General features: G+C 37.0%; 1 protein-coding gene across 1 annotated transcript in view; it reads left to right on the top strand.

The window, feature by feature from the left end:
- ABCD1 (peroxisomal ABC transporter 1) overlaps positions 1-16577 on the top strand; it is a 263688-nt gene that overhangs the window by 13726 nt on the left and 233385 nt on the right. Inside the window, exons 4-5 of the mRNA XM_089424535.1 lie at positions 3145-3430; positions 3699-3923. Coding sequence (XP_089280661.1) covers positions 3145-3430; positions 3699-3923 — 511 coding nt within the window. The remainder of the gene's footprint in view (positions 1-3144; positions 3431-3698; positions 3924-16577) is intronic.

The raw sequence follows: 16577 nt of genomic DNA, 5'->3' as shown, positions 1-16577 counted from the left end.
CACTGTCATCTACTGTGAATCTGGCTGTGTTTAGGACTCCTTAATAGCGTCTTGAGACCTCAAGTCACTTTTGGACAGTGTTCAAACTTCCTTGACTGCGACTGAGTGACCTTACACTTGTTGCGGATAAGTGATACTCCTTACAGCGGATAAGGGCCAGATATGACAATGTTAAAGTCTCCTTGTTTGGACTGTGGATGAGGGCTATTGATGCAGGAGCATGAGGCTTAAAGACAAAAGACTTCATTTTATTCCAAAAATCCAAAAAAAGTTTACAAGCAAAGGAGTGGGATCCTTTAGTTGTCAATTTACAAAGTTTTCTAGAAAGGAATTGAGCTAGAATATAGGTATTTGAAGGATTTTGTAATTAATCCAAGTAGTTTAGACTTAGTTGAGATTCTCAAGGAGAATATCAAGCAGTTTAGGTATTTATCTAGGATTAGATAGATTCGATCCATTGATTGAGGATCAGATTGTTGGATGTAAAGTATTTATGTAAGTTTTGAACTATTGTAAGAGATTTCGCTGGATTTGGTTATGGAGTATTAGACTGTAAAAGAACTAAAATATCTCTGTATCTCTGTGTATTTTATGCATGAAAGGTTAAATCTTGGAGGGTTGAATTCCTTCAAAATATCTCTGTGTATTGTTGAATTCCAGTTTGGCCTGTAAACTTAGAGTTCTGTATGATTTGGTGTTCTCGTGTTTAAATTCCTCATTCACTGTGTATTAAGTTAAGTCGAATGTGTTTCGACCCTTGGAACTTTAATTAGCTAAACTCTGAATTCATTAGTGAAGAGCTAAACCTGGCAGAAGTGCTAAAATCATAGCGAAAGGAGGAAAAAGTCTGATAAACTTGTGAGGAAAACCGAAGAAGCCTAGAACCGTCCGATCGACAGAACCGTTAGATCTACGGTAGTCGCATGCAAATTAGCGTCAAGGTTTAACCCAAAACCGGACGCGATATTTTATCAAACTGGGTTAATAGTGCAGTTGATTTGGGCCGTCCGATTAGAGGAGCGAGATCCAACGGATATCGCAACAGATATCACGTGGAAAAGTGAATGGTGGTTAATAAAATTTTTGGACCCAATGAGCAATTCAACTGTGGCTTAATTCTGTTGAAGTCCGGATGATCGTAACCGTTCGTTGTGGAGGCCGCGATCCAACGGTGGTTGCATGGTAAAAGTATATGCGGGTTAATCCAGATTTTGGACCTGAGAAATTATAAGCTGGAGCTTTGTTTTCTTTTGGTTTTGTGAGAGAGGTAGAGGACTGTGGAAAAGGTGGACCCGAGAAGTTTTTCAATGGGGTGTTAACTCCTTTCGGTTCCGGGTAAGTGAAGTTCTGCTATTTTCCGGGTAAATTTAGCAATTCGGCTGTTTTAGTAGAATATCTAAGTTTGGAGGCGGATGACTGAAACTCCAAGGGAAATAGAAGAAGAACTTCCACTTGCACTTGAGGAGATCGTTTCAGGATTTGAACGATTATCCCTTACACCTGCAACTAGACCACCATCTATACAATAGCTGCGGATTAGGCCTGCGGTTAGAGCATTTAGGGCTGCGTATCTTCAGCTGCGAATAGATCTCCTTCACCACGGTTAGGGCTAGATGAAAGCCTCTTGAGACTGCGGTTTAAGGCCTACCCTTCACTGTGTATAAGTGTCCCTCCTTGCTGCATATATACCCTCATTGATTGCGGCCTAGGGCATCCTTAAATGCTGCAGCTAGGTCACCCTTAAATACCACAGATAGAAGCCTCCTCTAGCTGCGTAAAGAACCCTCCTTGACTGCGGCTTTGGACAGCATATGAATTCCTTAAACTGTGTATAGAAGGCCTCTCCTTGCTGCGTAGATAAACCCTCCTTAACTGTGTAGAGGTGTCTCCACCTAGGACTACGCATAGCCGTCTCTTTTGGTAGCGTCTAGGGCAGCTTTTCCTCTTTAGATATCTCCTACCACCAAAACCCAAAGACAAGCGGAGAGAGTTCACAAGAGATGAGTGACCAAATGACATCAAGGCCACCTCTATTTATGGTGCAATGTTGAGGTCAAGTGGGGGTAATTTGGTTGCTGGCCGACCTTGGCGAATTGTCACATAACACAATAAATTCATATCTCCATGAATACATGTTGGAATGGGAAGATCTTTAGATCAATCCTACACCTCTCGACGAGAGGAATCCAAGAAAAATATCAGCTGCCGTAAATAAGATGACCCACATGGAGTTTGGCCCTAGTTGCCAATTTTAACATTTGCTCTTGGATCTCTTCCTTAATTCTATCCCATTTTTATGTCTCACCCCTACTCTGCCCATCCTTCTAATTTGTCATCCCATTTATTTGCCATAGGTCCATTCTAGAACGAATTTATGAAATATATACTCAATAACTAGGGATATGGATGTCTAAAGTTAAGAGAGCATTATGAATACGGAGCATAAATGTAAGATAATTATGGGCTTTATAATTTTTCCAAAACTCTATTCTTTAAAAGATATTATTTGCTCTGAGCATCCTTCAGTGAGATGCAGACAGACCTAGCTTTATGTTGTGAGAAGTGAACATATATATGCTACTTCTTTGTCATTGTTTTCATCTACTATTGCTTTCAAATTTGCCACTCTGCATACAAGCTTTGAATGATAAACTTAATTTTCCATTTGCTTGTACATGTTCACGTTTTTTTACCCGTGTTTTTCTGTTTGATCGGCAATTGTAAATTTTCATTTACAAAGATTGCACATGCACTTATGCAGAACAGTTGTAGAGAGAAGAGAATCACAATTATATTTCAATGAGATACACAATTATATTTCTGTTGTGAGAGAGACGTAGGGTGGTGACAACCAAACTTATGTATAGAAATTAATTAAATGGCTTAATGTCACGCTATTTAACCACTAGAAAAAATTACTATGCTGAGTAAAATACAATATAATGTAACCAGTACAGTACAGAATTTATCATTTTAAGAGGAAGGTGAAACATCATAACCATTATAATACAATGTTTAATGCTCATATATTGTGAAACATAGGAAAGTGTTCATCTTCTGTAACTCTGTAGTGAGTTCCCTAACTAGCCTTTTGCTTTATGTGCATGCTATCTGGTTCCAAATGCTTATTCTATATTTTTGCAGGAAAGCACTTGCAGTAGCAGCAACTGCTCTGATTGCTGGAGGTGGCCTTGCATACGCACAATCAAGTTTCCGTAGTAGACATCTTCGACAAGAACGTTATGATCATTCAAATGGAACTGCTACAGAGAGAGAAACACCAATACAAAATGGAGCCAATAATCCTATAACTATCAAAACTCGGCGAAAGAAAAATGGACTGAAATCACTGAAGGCATTAGTAGGGATTCTATTGGCACAGATAGGTAGAAAGGGAACACACAACATTTTATTTTTGGCTGCAATAGTGGTAAGAATCACAACTACAATATCTTGTATTTGTATGGGTGATAATGGTCCTTTTTCATTGAGAAAAATTTCCTTGTCTTTGAGAGCTCACTTTAAAGTTTAGAATAGTATTATATACCCTGCTTTAGGGGTTGTGTGCAACATCTGCTGCACTTCTTTGACCTATGTTTTTCTGTTTCATAATTTATTTGGTGTCAGTTGTTTTGGCCTTGGATTGTATTCCTTATTTGAAGATGCATTATGCCCTGACATGTGCTAGATGCTTGCAGGTGTTGAGAACTGCTTTAAGCAACAGATTGGCAAAGGTGCAAGGTTTCTTGTTTCGGGCTGCCTTTTTAAGGCGCACACCTGTATTTTTGCGCCTAATTGCCGAAAACCTTATCTTATGTCTTCTTCAATCAGCATTTTTATCCACTACAAAGTACTTAACAGGAACCTTGAGCTTGCATTTCAGAAAAGTTTTGACACATCACATTCATGCAGATTATTTTCAGGTATGTGGATGCCAGTAGAATTAACAGAGAGAAATCATTATTTAGTTTTCATTGTTCAAGTATGTTGCACTTTACACCTATATATTTTTAAAATTCCAAGTCATTTATTAGTATATCCTAGGCAAACCTTAAAATATATGTCAATTCCTAGCTTGTTTATTTGTCAAAAGTGAGCAGGAAGGAAGCAACCTGACCTAGAATAGCATCATATGGTAACTAAGTTACCAGGAGGCAGGATATGGACACAGATCCAGATTTGGATATAGATCTGCCAGATTTTGAAAAGCCAGGATCCAGATATGGTGAGGATATGTTAAGTTAATACAAGCAGTTAATCACTAAGGAGATCCAATATTCCAACAGTTAAGCTATCGGGGTCATTAGCTTAATACAGACAAATATTCCTTCATTTGCATTGGAATTAGAAAAATAATTACAGTTAGCAGAATCAGCGATTAAAAAAACAGAGTTTAATAAGTTATGGACATTGGAAAATGGTAAAATACCTTCTCACTGCTCAGTGCTGCCAGTGTGTCACTGCTTCCAGGGATAAGTCTATTTGCCACAAAATATAAGTGCCAGCCACCCAACAACAACGATCTCAGCCACTCGCCGATGTTCTCAGCCCAAAGCTCACCCAGCCCAAATCCGACTAACCCATGTTCTCAGTTAGCCCAAAGCTTGTGTTCTTGAATCTTAACTTCTCACTGTTCAAGTGCTCATTTAATTTGATGCTCACATGCGGATTCTTAGTCAGAGGGGCAAGGTCTTTGTGTTCCTACAAGTGTCAAGAACCCTGCACAAGGAAAAAACTAGCTTTCAAATCCAGGCATTTGGGCCCACAGGACAGGGTATGAATGTCTTATTTGCATTTTGGCATGTGATCTGTTCCTTCCAAGCAGGATCCATTTCTGGCCAAAAGGGTTTCAGCTGCAAGGAAGATCCTACATGTATCCTGGTGGATCTGGATCTGGATTGGAACCATGGATCTGCAGATCTCACCTCAGACCCCACAGATCTGGTGACACAGTGATTACCTTTGTTTTGTGTAATATACTTAGGGTATATTGCCATTAATGCAATAATATATAAGCAATTACTATGTAATAATAGTCATAGGTGATAATGTACATTTATATTGTAATAATGATTAGTCATCCCTTTTCCCAAAAGGTATGATTTTTCACCTCATTGTGTCTATATATATACACGCCATGTAACTCAATAATCACATCAATTCCACATCAATTCCACATCAATATATATTTTAATAAATATTTGCTATTTCAATATGGATCTTATGGGCTATCTATTTCATAGATGTATGAAAGTGGTTTGTGTTCACTGTCCTGTGGTCAATTTCATTTTAACAGAATACTTGGAAAAAATTATTACTATCTGCATAGTTTAGTTTTGAAGCTGCACACTTCTGCATATTCAATGTTCATTCAACATGCTTATATTCCACTAGGATTAGATTGATATGTATCAGCAGAGACCAATTTCCAAATAGACTGAACCATCCCTTATCTCCTGTAAGCTCTGTTGATCATTAAGACTCTTGTGGTCATAGGTACTGTACAATGAAATTTTTGCAGCATGTCAGTGTGTGACATGATGTTTCCTGTGCACATACATAAATCTGCATTAAAACTATCTATACACGAGCTGTCCAAAAAAACCATGTTTAAAGTGTTCAGGTGGTGGACAGTATGTGGTGGAATCCATGCTCTCATCTACAACTGCTGAAGAGGGGTAATAAAGTGTAGCAGCCCCTGGAAGAAGCAACATTGAAAGAATCAGAAAACAAGAGATCCAATGTGTGGTGAAAGAGGGTGATTGTTGCTGCATGTCAGTGAACAAAATAATAAGTGGGTTATTAAATCCCAAGGTGGCATACTGAAATTCAGTTGTTTCCAAGATTAAGAGCATTCGTTTGAGGGTTTCTGATTCTCAGTCGAACTGTTTTCCATGCACCTAATGACATCTTCATGTTCCATGGAATATCATGGGAAGTCCAATGTATAAGTATTTGAGAGGAGATCTTGTGGACGGAAATGAATCGTTTTGGAAAAACACATGTATTTAAGTGCTAAATACTAAATTTTATGCAAAGGGTGGCAAAACAAAGTTAATATTCCTTGAGGTGATTATAGAAAGGTAAAAAATCAAGTTAGTATCAAATTTCTTGATCTCACTGATATATTATAGGGTTCCAAGGGTATTATATTAAAAAAATGTTATAAGAAAAGGTGGGATTAAGTATAAGAAAAGATCAAGTCTATGTCATATTGTGGGACCTTCACCTTGTGTAGTCACTAGTTTTTATTTATTTATTTTATTTTTTATGTAATATATCCTGAGGGAAACGTCTTGGGCACTTCACCTCATTTAGAAGATCAGGATAGTACCCAGGGTAAAGCTAGGGTTCTTCAGGGCCAAATTCAGGTCAACAACTTATAAATAGATCATATATAGATCATCAGCAATTGGCTCACTACGAGAAAACATGTCACAAAGTGGGTTTGAAGTTTGAATCCGGGTGGGGAGAATGACATTTTTCCTCACAACCACTTGAGCTACACACAATTTACAAGTTCAATCACTAGTTATCAAGCAAGGATATCACTTCAAGTTGAAATTTCCAAAGTCGGCAATGGAATCGAAAACTAAGTTCACTTCCAAGTTTGTTGTTGAACCCAACAACTTAGTACGTTTGCAAGGTATGATCCAAAGTGAGGTTGTAAGCATTGCCATAAACCCCTCCTAAGAAAAATTTATTGATGCCAAGTTGAAAAACAGATTACAAATCATGATGAAGTTTAAAAAAACTAAAATACAAAAGGACATCGATGAGATTGATAATTTAGAATTAGGTGTCAATTAATATTTTCAGGAAATCAAAATCAAAGTCATAGATACCTATGACGTTGATGTAATTCTTGGAAACTCTTAGATAAAATCCCTTGGTACTTTCACCATGAATTTGGATAAAAACTAAATAGCATTAGAGCACGTAACCAAGAAAATAGTTGCAGGACATTATTTTAGAATATTTTTTTGTGGGCAACACAAATAAAAAATCATCAACAAAATTATGAAGGTTTAGAAGATAAATTAAGAAATTTGAACAAAACACCAGTTGAAAAGATACAAAATTTTCAAACCAAGGTTTCCAAAGCATAGGAGTGGAGTGGGAACGCTGGGAGCACCATTTCCAAAAAAGCCTTGGGATTATTGTATATATAATAATGCATTTATATTACAAAGAATGTAGAATGCCAAATTATTGTAGAATATATGAAAATATATATTTGTACCATTGTTTTAAAAAACGGCCAAGTCGACTCCAACTCGGTCAAGTCAGACCGAGCAAATGCCTGGCCAGGTCGGCTCGGTGGCCGAAATGGAATGACTGGCCGAGTTATTACCGATCCGGTCATTGACTTGGTTGACTCAATCGACTCGGTAACAACTCGGCCGACTCGGTAATGACTCGTCTGGCTGCGCTCTTTAACAAAAATCCTGAAGCACATTTGTCAAAAGTTGTTCCACCTCCTACATATCAATGGTTGGGTTGTTGCTTATTGCATATTTATAGCCCTAAAGTAATCTATCACTGTGAGAAAGTTTTGAAAATTACAAGGATGAAGTATGGTTATCCTAGTGGCGTGAATTAGAAAACAATGCATTGAGCCGTACAATGTTTTTAGAAAGGCAAACGTTCTAGCAATGCACTAATAAATACATATTTACCTCCGATTGTTTTGGAGCTTGACCAGAATTAAATCAAGGGTTTTGAGACTTCATTAGGGGTAGAGAATTGGTATTATTGTTGTTGTAGTCTAGTGATTGTCCTTAGGCTGAGGCAGAAAAGGATCCTGGCATTGGTGGCTAAGTATGAACTTTGTCTTGGTCAGTGCACTGGGTGCCATTTTGATATAATGGATATATTCATGAGCCTATGTTGTCTTCTCTCTACATTCTAAAGCTTTGTGTTTGGAAACATGAATGAAAATCTTTAAAATTATGTTTTTATAAAAAAATAAATATTTAATGTATTTTTACAATGACCAAGTCATTGAAATCAAACAGGCCGAGTCGATACTGAGTCGGAGTTGGAGTCGAAGTTGACCCTCGACTGTTTCTGAGTTGGAGTCGGAGTTTTATAACACTGATTTGTACTACTTATAGATAAGATAATTCCAATAATGTCCAACAAATTACCACAAATAGTTCAATGGGACTGCTAAGTACACAAGTATCAATACACTATGTGAGTGTAACAACCATTCCTATGAAAACTAGAGATAGATGTGATCTATGATTAAAACTTTATAAAAACCAAAGATAGATGTGATCTATGATTTAAACTTTCCACACTAGGAAAGAATGAAGTGCTATTATAAGAGTTGGATATATACAAGAATTGCTAGATGTTTAAAAGATAAAAACAAAAGACTCCCTTTGGGGAAATGACTTGGAGGAGGGCACAAGGGCAATGCTCCCTATATTTATTGTTTGGAGAAGAGGAGATCTTGCTACATTATTATGAAGTTATAAATGTCATCCATGGTAGATTAATGATTCACCATTCAAGCATCAACCATCTATCAATTATTGACATACAAATTCTAAAGATATATAATAGGAAGTAGGCCTGTGATTTATAGAATGAAATAGGCTATCCGCCAACTATCAACATGATCAAAGAGTTTTTTTAATTTTTAACAAAATAGGCCACTTGGATAAGGTTATGAAATGATAATTTAATTGAAGTAAGAAGATCAAAAAGTTCAAAAGCAAATTTTTAGAAAATGGCCTTTTTCTTCATTTTCATGGGAATGTGAGAGGGAGCACTTAGAGGGCATGGTTTTGGGGTTGGAGAGTGTCCAAGGGAGTGTCACACCCTCAATAGTGGCAGGGAACATACCAAAAGGGCTTGAAGCACTCCCTGGACACTCTGTTAAAATTGGCAACTAGGGCCAAACTCCATGTGGGTCATCTTATTTATGACAACTGATATCTTTATTTGGATCCCTCTCATCGAGAGGTGTAGGATTGATCTAAAGATCAACCGATTCCGTCAAGTATTCATGGAGTTATGAATTTATGTGTTATAAAACAAATTGTCAAATCGACCATCATCTTATGTAGGCTCAGAAGCCCAATAGTCATGTCTATTCATCATCTACGTTTTAGTATAAATAGAAGAGGACTCGAAGTCATTTGAGACACACACTCTTCATGTGATCTCCTCCTCTCCACGTATTTGGACTAAGTAAATGATGCCCTAGCCACAGTAGCTAATGCCCTAGCTGCAGTAGATGTTACCCTAGCCGCAAGTCTAGAAGAGACCCTAATCTGCTGTAAGGTGAAGCCCTAAACACTGCTAAAGAAGAGACTTTTATCCGCTGCTCTAAGAGGAATAAATCCATAGTCTATTAGACCCTAACACGCAACTTCAAGATGAGACATAATCTGTTGTCAAGAGAGTCACATACGCAGTTCTTAGAGGCTTCTATTTGTTGTCATAAAAAAACCTTACACAACACACCTAGCCACAATTTGTGAGGCCCTAAAAGGAAGCCTAAAACCGCAGTTAGAAGAGACCTAATCTCAGCTTGAAAGGGACCCTAAGTAATAGCTAGAAGGTTGGACCTAGCCATAGCAAAGTAGTTATACTACAGCGTGAAGGATCTGTGTTAATGCCACATAGCTGTAGGTGACAACGTGGTAAAATCCAAGGCTATTTATGGAAAGAAGCAGTCTTGACACCAGATCTCGATGGTTCTTCTGTAGCTGCTTAAGCATATTGGATAGTAGTATGAAGATGATCCAAGTAACGTATCTATTGCATAATACAAATAGTGATCAGAATTACAAGAAGTCTATGTCTTAACATTAAGATCTGTATAGGCATATCACATGGCCTCGACATACTTGTAAGGATCTCAGTTGGATGAAAATCTCGGACGAAGGGACTGTGTTATCTCACACAGCAGTCCTGAGATATAGATCTCGGTGAAATCCTTATGGCAGTACAAACATCTTGTACAACAGTGACGTGGAGTATTAAATGATGTTCCAATATGCAGTAATGAAAGAAACAATGATCACCTCAGTAAAGAGTGTCAGTCTCATCAAAGAGACTAGGATCATAATCATACAATACAGTAAGGTACAATTATGATCATCATAGTGACAGGTGCAATTGATGATGAAAGATGCAGCATGATGGGCATGTTAGTAAAGGGCAACATGATGATGAATGAGACAACATGATGATGAAAGATGCAGCATGATGGGCATGTTAGTAAAGGGCAGCATGATGATAGCAGATGGGAGCAGCTCAATGACTAGATGCAGCACAGTGACGGATGCAACATGAGTACAAGCTGCAACATTATGTTAGGTGAAGCCGTCACCTTGGAGAATCAGTTGAAGCAGAATGTCTTCAACGGATCTCATGTATCATCACTATAGGAGATGATCTATGCTCATATCTAGATAAGTCAAAGTGTTGACTTCTGTTGTAAATGTACTATCTCTCTCTCTCTACTGAACTTTGAAAAACATAAAAGAAGAATTGATCAAGGGTTTCCCCACATTGGGGTTTGTCCCTGGCTGGCGCCACATCTTGTGTCCTCTTGTCTTGGCTTGTTCTTTTGCAATTTATGTTTATGTTCTATCTGCAGTTTACTTTAACACTGATGTGATTGCTAATTTGGAAAAGATATGGAGCTAACTATGAAAATTGAAACAAATTGCTCTAATAGAACATACCTAAAATTAACACTCTTGCTTGGAGCATAGTTTCGGGGTGGGAGTGCCCCATAGGAGGATGCTTACAGTAACACTGGTTCATGCCCAAAGGAAGTTGATACTTGATTGCCAAGATGCAAAAGTCCACCAATTTCAACAACAAATAAAAGAGCTTCATCAATAGATATTAGAATCACATCACAATTGAAGCTCTCAAGGAAGAGATTAAAAGTACTAGTAAATATTTATCTAACAACAAGGAAGAAGTTTCTCACTTGAGAAGTCGTAATGAAAATCTACTTGTAGAAGTGAATGTTGAAATTCAGATAGATGATATAATTTCTTATCATTTACTTGTGACTAATATGAATAATTTTTCTTAGTATTTATTTGCGTAGTTATTGAAAAAATTCTATCATTGCAACAACTGATTTATTTTTCCTACTTATTCCACAATAAGCTATTTATGAAATTACTTCAATAAACATTAAAATAAATACTACTGCAGATATCACACCATAATATAGAAACAAACAATGCACAAGCATTAACACATTGACACATATATTTTGGACAACAGTTCCCAGAAAAACCCATTGTGGGAAAACCAGTGCAGCAAGGGAGGATTTTATTATTCATCAATTCTTCAGTGCAACAGGGTGCCAAACTGGCTTACCCGCTGAGAGAAATAATTCTCCAACACTTATCACAATCCTAGCGTCAGCCCGACTCACCTTTGTGTGGCTCTCAAACCCTCTACGCTAGCCCTTGCTTGACTGTGTCAGCCCTGGGCCTCTTTGCGCCACCCACACAGGCCCAGCTAATGACTGCATAGTCTTTTGCTGCCTTTGCGTTTACCTCTCCTGCCTCAATGCTGATCTCTAGTGGCTGATCTCGCCTCTCTGCTCTGTACTTGCTGCCTCCTGACTGCTTACCAGACCACTAGTTCAATGTCTCAACTAACCCCACTCTAGAAATTGAACTGGCTGGTCTCCCTCAGTGTGTTCTCCAAGTGACCCTCAAGCCTCCTCTTATACTTTTCTCGCTGACAAATCAACTGCCGAGATTAAGTCCCTAATCGATGGCTAAGATAAGATTTGACTCGATCCATGACTTTTGGACCATTCTAACATAGTTTCATATTAATTCACATTAATATTTTAATTTCCCTAAGTTTAGACTTAGGGACTCCATTAAAAATATTAATTATTTTAATATCTCCCAAATTGTTTAGAATTTGCCCAAACCCTTTTTGGGTATTGGAGATCTCATGTGCCTTAGCCTCTCCACCAATTTTCGTGGCTAGAGCGCATCCGATGCTACCCCAAATCAAGAGTTATATCATCAAACAATTACACATTGGCAAAATATATAGAACATAATTCACAAGAGACAAGAGACACCAAAAATTAGGCTCCAAGCTAGGGCAAAACCCCACAAGGGGGAAAACTCAACAACAATCACTCTCTTATAGAATCAGATTAAAATGAGATATTCAAGACCAAGACCAAAGCTACCACCAAAATTCCAAGTCCAACCCTCCTCCAAGTCACCTCCAAATTCAATAGTCAACAAAGGTCAAACTGGTCACTTTTCTGAAATTTCGGCCCCTGAAAATTTGGGCCTGTAACAAGCTCTGAAATTAGTCCTTTCTTTCACTTAAATTTCTCCACATGTGCGAGCTGGTTCTCTCCCTCTTCTTGGTCTATTATTCCTTCATTGGGTGCAGAAGATGTATATGATGATGAGAGTGTGTGCCTCAAAGTGATCGAACAAGCAGCTCTTGGAGCACTGAGCTGACTTGTTTCCAAGGAGGGCTGACTTGTACATTTTGGTGGACTTTGATTCAAAAAAAAATTAAAGTTCTTTTTCTTACAGATGTGCAAATGGGACATGACTCGAGTACATTTTCTTTGACTCAAAATAATTTATTTTTGACTCTATAAACATGAAGAACATGCTTTGACCAAAACTGAAAATAATAATGAATATAATAAATACATCAATGATTGTTTTACATTACATTATGAAGATTAACACTAGTTACATTTTTAGTAGTCAAAAAGTTAAATAATTAGAAGAAGACAACAAAAAGTCTAGAAACAACTTGTTGACAAAGAAACCTTAACTGAGCTGGTTGAATTAGGGAATTTTTCTGAGATGAAAATCCAAACCATGGATAAGGAGATCGTCACCAACTCAATTGAAGTAGGAAAACCTAATGCCATAAGTTGTATCTCAGCCGAAAGATGTGGACGGTTGAAACACCAATCCTTGATTTCAATATAACAGAAGGGATCTCAACTATAAGATCATGTTGTCAGCCTAATCATTCAAGCTGAGATTCATCCATGCATCATCATTTTCAGTATTCAAAACATGATTGTCAAATGATTATATTCAAAAGATCCATAATTCAACTTTAATCCAAAGATACACGCCAATGATTACAAGTGAGGTATTCTAAATTTGTAATGGTGATCATGATAATGATTAATGTCCGTTGAGACCAATGAGGTCTATCAGACCTTAAGAAAGAAAGATATTAATTGAGGCTTTTTAATTTTTTAGTTCTACAATCAAAGAGGAGGGAAAGAAGCATTCCTAGATGTTAAAATTGGCAACTAGGGCCAAACTCCACGTGGGTCATCTTATTCATGGCTGATAATATTTTTATTAGATTCCTCTCGTCGAGAGGTGTAGGATTGATCTAAAGATCATCCAATTCTAATAAGTATGTATGGAGATATGAATTTATTTTGATTATGGAATTATTATCAAGCCGACCTACAACTCATGTAGGCTCAGAAGCCTAACAGTCGCATCTATTCAAACATCAACAGTTGTGTATAAATACAGGAGGACTTTTCCTCATTTGCACTCACTCATCTCATCACATCTCTCTCTCTCTCTTCCGCAGAAAAGAGGCTCTTCTCCACTATGCAGAAAAGAGACTCTCTCTCACACATGTGGAAGGAAGTTGCTGAACCTGAAGCTGCAACTGCAAATCCAAAGTTTGACCAGTGTTGACCATCATATCTCCTCCTCTGAACTGCGCTATTGGTCCATTTGGACCTCCTCTGAAGGCCACATTTTTTGGTGGTGGAATAAAGCCGATCCGACGGTCTGTTTGCGAGATATCGACTGCCCTAGTTTTGATGATGAAGCCGCTAATGCTGATGTTGCTAATCTAGTGTTTGCTACTGCTGATATAAATCAGATTTATTGTACTAATTCTCTCTGCTGAATTTTTGAAGATAAAAGAAGATTTGATCAAAGGGTTTCCCCACACATTGTGGGTTTGTCCCTGGCTAGCCGCCACATCTTGTGTCTTTTATCTTGGCTTGTTTTCTGTTGATCGTTTAATGTTCTATCTGCACTTTACTTATGCACATGTGATTGCTAATCTATAAATAATAGTAAGAAAGAAAAGTAAATTGCTCGAAGCATAGAACATACCATAACTTAACACTAGATCATTATAGTTTTGCTAACTGAACAAGTCAAGAAGGTTGGTAGTGTGGTAGATGTTTTGGAAATGAGAACGGATGTGAGTAAGAGCTGGGCAATCCAAGAGAAAGTGCTTTTCATCTTCAACCCTCTTAGTATCGCATAGTCGACAGATTCTTTCAACCCAAAATGTTTTGAGAATAGACCAATGCCTGGTTTCACTTCGAAGCTCATGGGAATTAGTTCTTATCTTTGCAATGTTCATTTTTTTCTTAGCACTGGTTAAGACAAAGAGATAATTCTGGTTAGCAAGAGTGGGGTTGATCACCTCCTTATAATACCTTAGCTTCTTTTTCCCCTCTAGCTCCTTATCATCCCACAATTTGTCCTTAAATTTGGTAGTAATAGTATTTTTAATATTATCTTTATTCTCCAAGATGATCTCCTTTAACCCCTAATAGTTAAGCCAAGACTGGGTATATTAACGTTAATGTCATAATTTTATAAGCAATTTTTTTTTATAACAAAGTCATAGGTCATAATTTGTATTTATGTTATGATAATGATAATTCATCCTGTTTGAAGTTTCCCAAAAGGTATGACTCATTCCTTAAATCTGTATTTATATACATGCCATTGTAACTCAATCAGATAAATCCCATATCAATATTCATATTAATAATTTTTTATTATTTTAATATGGATCTTATGGGGTATCTCTTTCATGGATGAATTCATGGAAGTGAAGAGGTTCGCTTCAGATTATATGTTTCACTTTCAAAGGGGTTCTAAGAGATAGACAATAGCCTAATCATGCTGTGCTGTTCTGTTTCTGGGAGTACCCTGCTTTCATTACTGGTAGTACACACAATAAAAATAACTGAAGCCTACATATCTTCTTCAAGGAGTAATTTTTTCCATCTTTAGGTCACAAAATGAATGCATTTTAACCAGCTTACTTACCACCAATGGTATAACCCTGATAGAATGTAATATTTTGTTTTGGTACAGATTGAAGGTTTTGTTCAATTTTAGATGAGAAAAACAATTATATAATAAAAGACTACGGTCATATAAATTTCCTTTATTCAAAACCAAAAACATAAAAGAAATGATTAATATACAATAAAAGATTTGAATCACGGGGATGTAAGTACTCCTGGTCATGTTCCAGAACTAAATGAAATGAAATTCATAAATAAAGTCACATGAACTAAATGAAATTCATAAATAAAGTCACATGACATGAGGACGTGGAGGACACTGAAATACAAGTGTCCTACATGGGACACTTCCACCCTAGAAACAAGACACGATTGAAAATATATATGACACAAAGGAATATATATATATATATAAAAGACATCCACTGTTTTTAGAAAATAAAACATTTACAAAACACTTCAAATATTTTCAAATCTTGATTTTATCCTTCACCTTCATAGGAAGAGACCATAAGAGCTCTTTCCATGCAGCTGAAAATGAGAAAATAACAATGAAAAAAATGTTTTTTTAGAGTTAAACAGGTAGGACATGTCTAAGGCACACGTTCAACCCATGCCTTCTTTTAGGATGCATGCCAAACTTGTTTCTGACGCGCAGGATAAAAACATGACACCCTTGACTCCGGTGGCCTGTTAGGTAAATATGCAAAACAATTGGTTGTGGACTTGTAAATGCCCTGTATCTAGAGCGAAACTATAAGAAACAATATGAGTATACAACATACCCTGTATTTAGAGCTGAAACTATAAGAAAAGATACAAGTATGCAAACAAAGAATGGTATTATGGTCATGTGAATGCTTTTTATCCAGAGGAAAGCTTGTGTTGTTTTCCATTAGTCTAGTGGCCACTTAGGGTGAAATAGATTAGTCATAATGCTTACACAGAGGATATTCTAACATTCTTACCAAAACAGGACAATCCTTGGGTTTGAGATACATCACTAGGATGCTATAATCAATTCTGAAAATTACTGCCTTAGATATATGGGCCGTCATTGGATCAAAGTTCAAATATTAGTGTGGGTTGTGGAAGTAGTACTGTTTGCAGCCTTGCATACACTTTATGACATAGTAGTTCCATAGAGTATTGTCTAGAGATACTGTATAATAAAGAATGAAGTTGCACAGGTAAAGGTTACACTTAATATTAGATGTTGTGCCTCTCAGGTCATACCTGGGTGTGAGAGGCTTCATAGGACCTAACCATTCTAATGACTGAAAATATCAACAAAGTAGAGTAACCTGGCTAATACACAAAATATATGAACTTGTATGCATTTGTATTATACGAATTTTAACATGGTGTATGTAGAAAAGAAAACATGATTCAGTTTACTGTTATTTTTTAAATTACAGACAAAGCTTTCGCTAACCTTTTAGCATCATAAGGTGGTAAATAATTCCTTATCAAAATCGTTTTCGCTATAAAGTTT

This window comes from Pinus tabuliformis, chromosome 4_2 (genome assembly GCF_031772625.1).
Source record: "Pinus tabuliformis cultivar Carrire ecotype Pingquan chromosome 4_2, CPIR1, whole genome shotgun sequence".
In the NCBI taxonomy this organism is placed as follows: domain Eukaryota; kingdom Viridiplantae; phylum Streptophyta; class Pinopsida; order Pinales; family Pinaceae; genus Pinus; species Pinus tabuliformis.
Note: the sequence above shows the minus strand (reverse complement) of the source record. Positions and strands in the feature narration are given on the sequence as shown.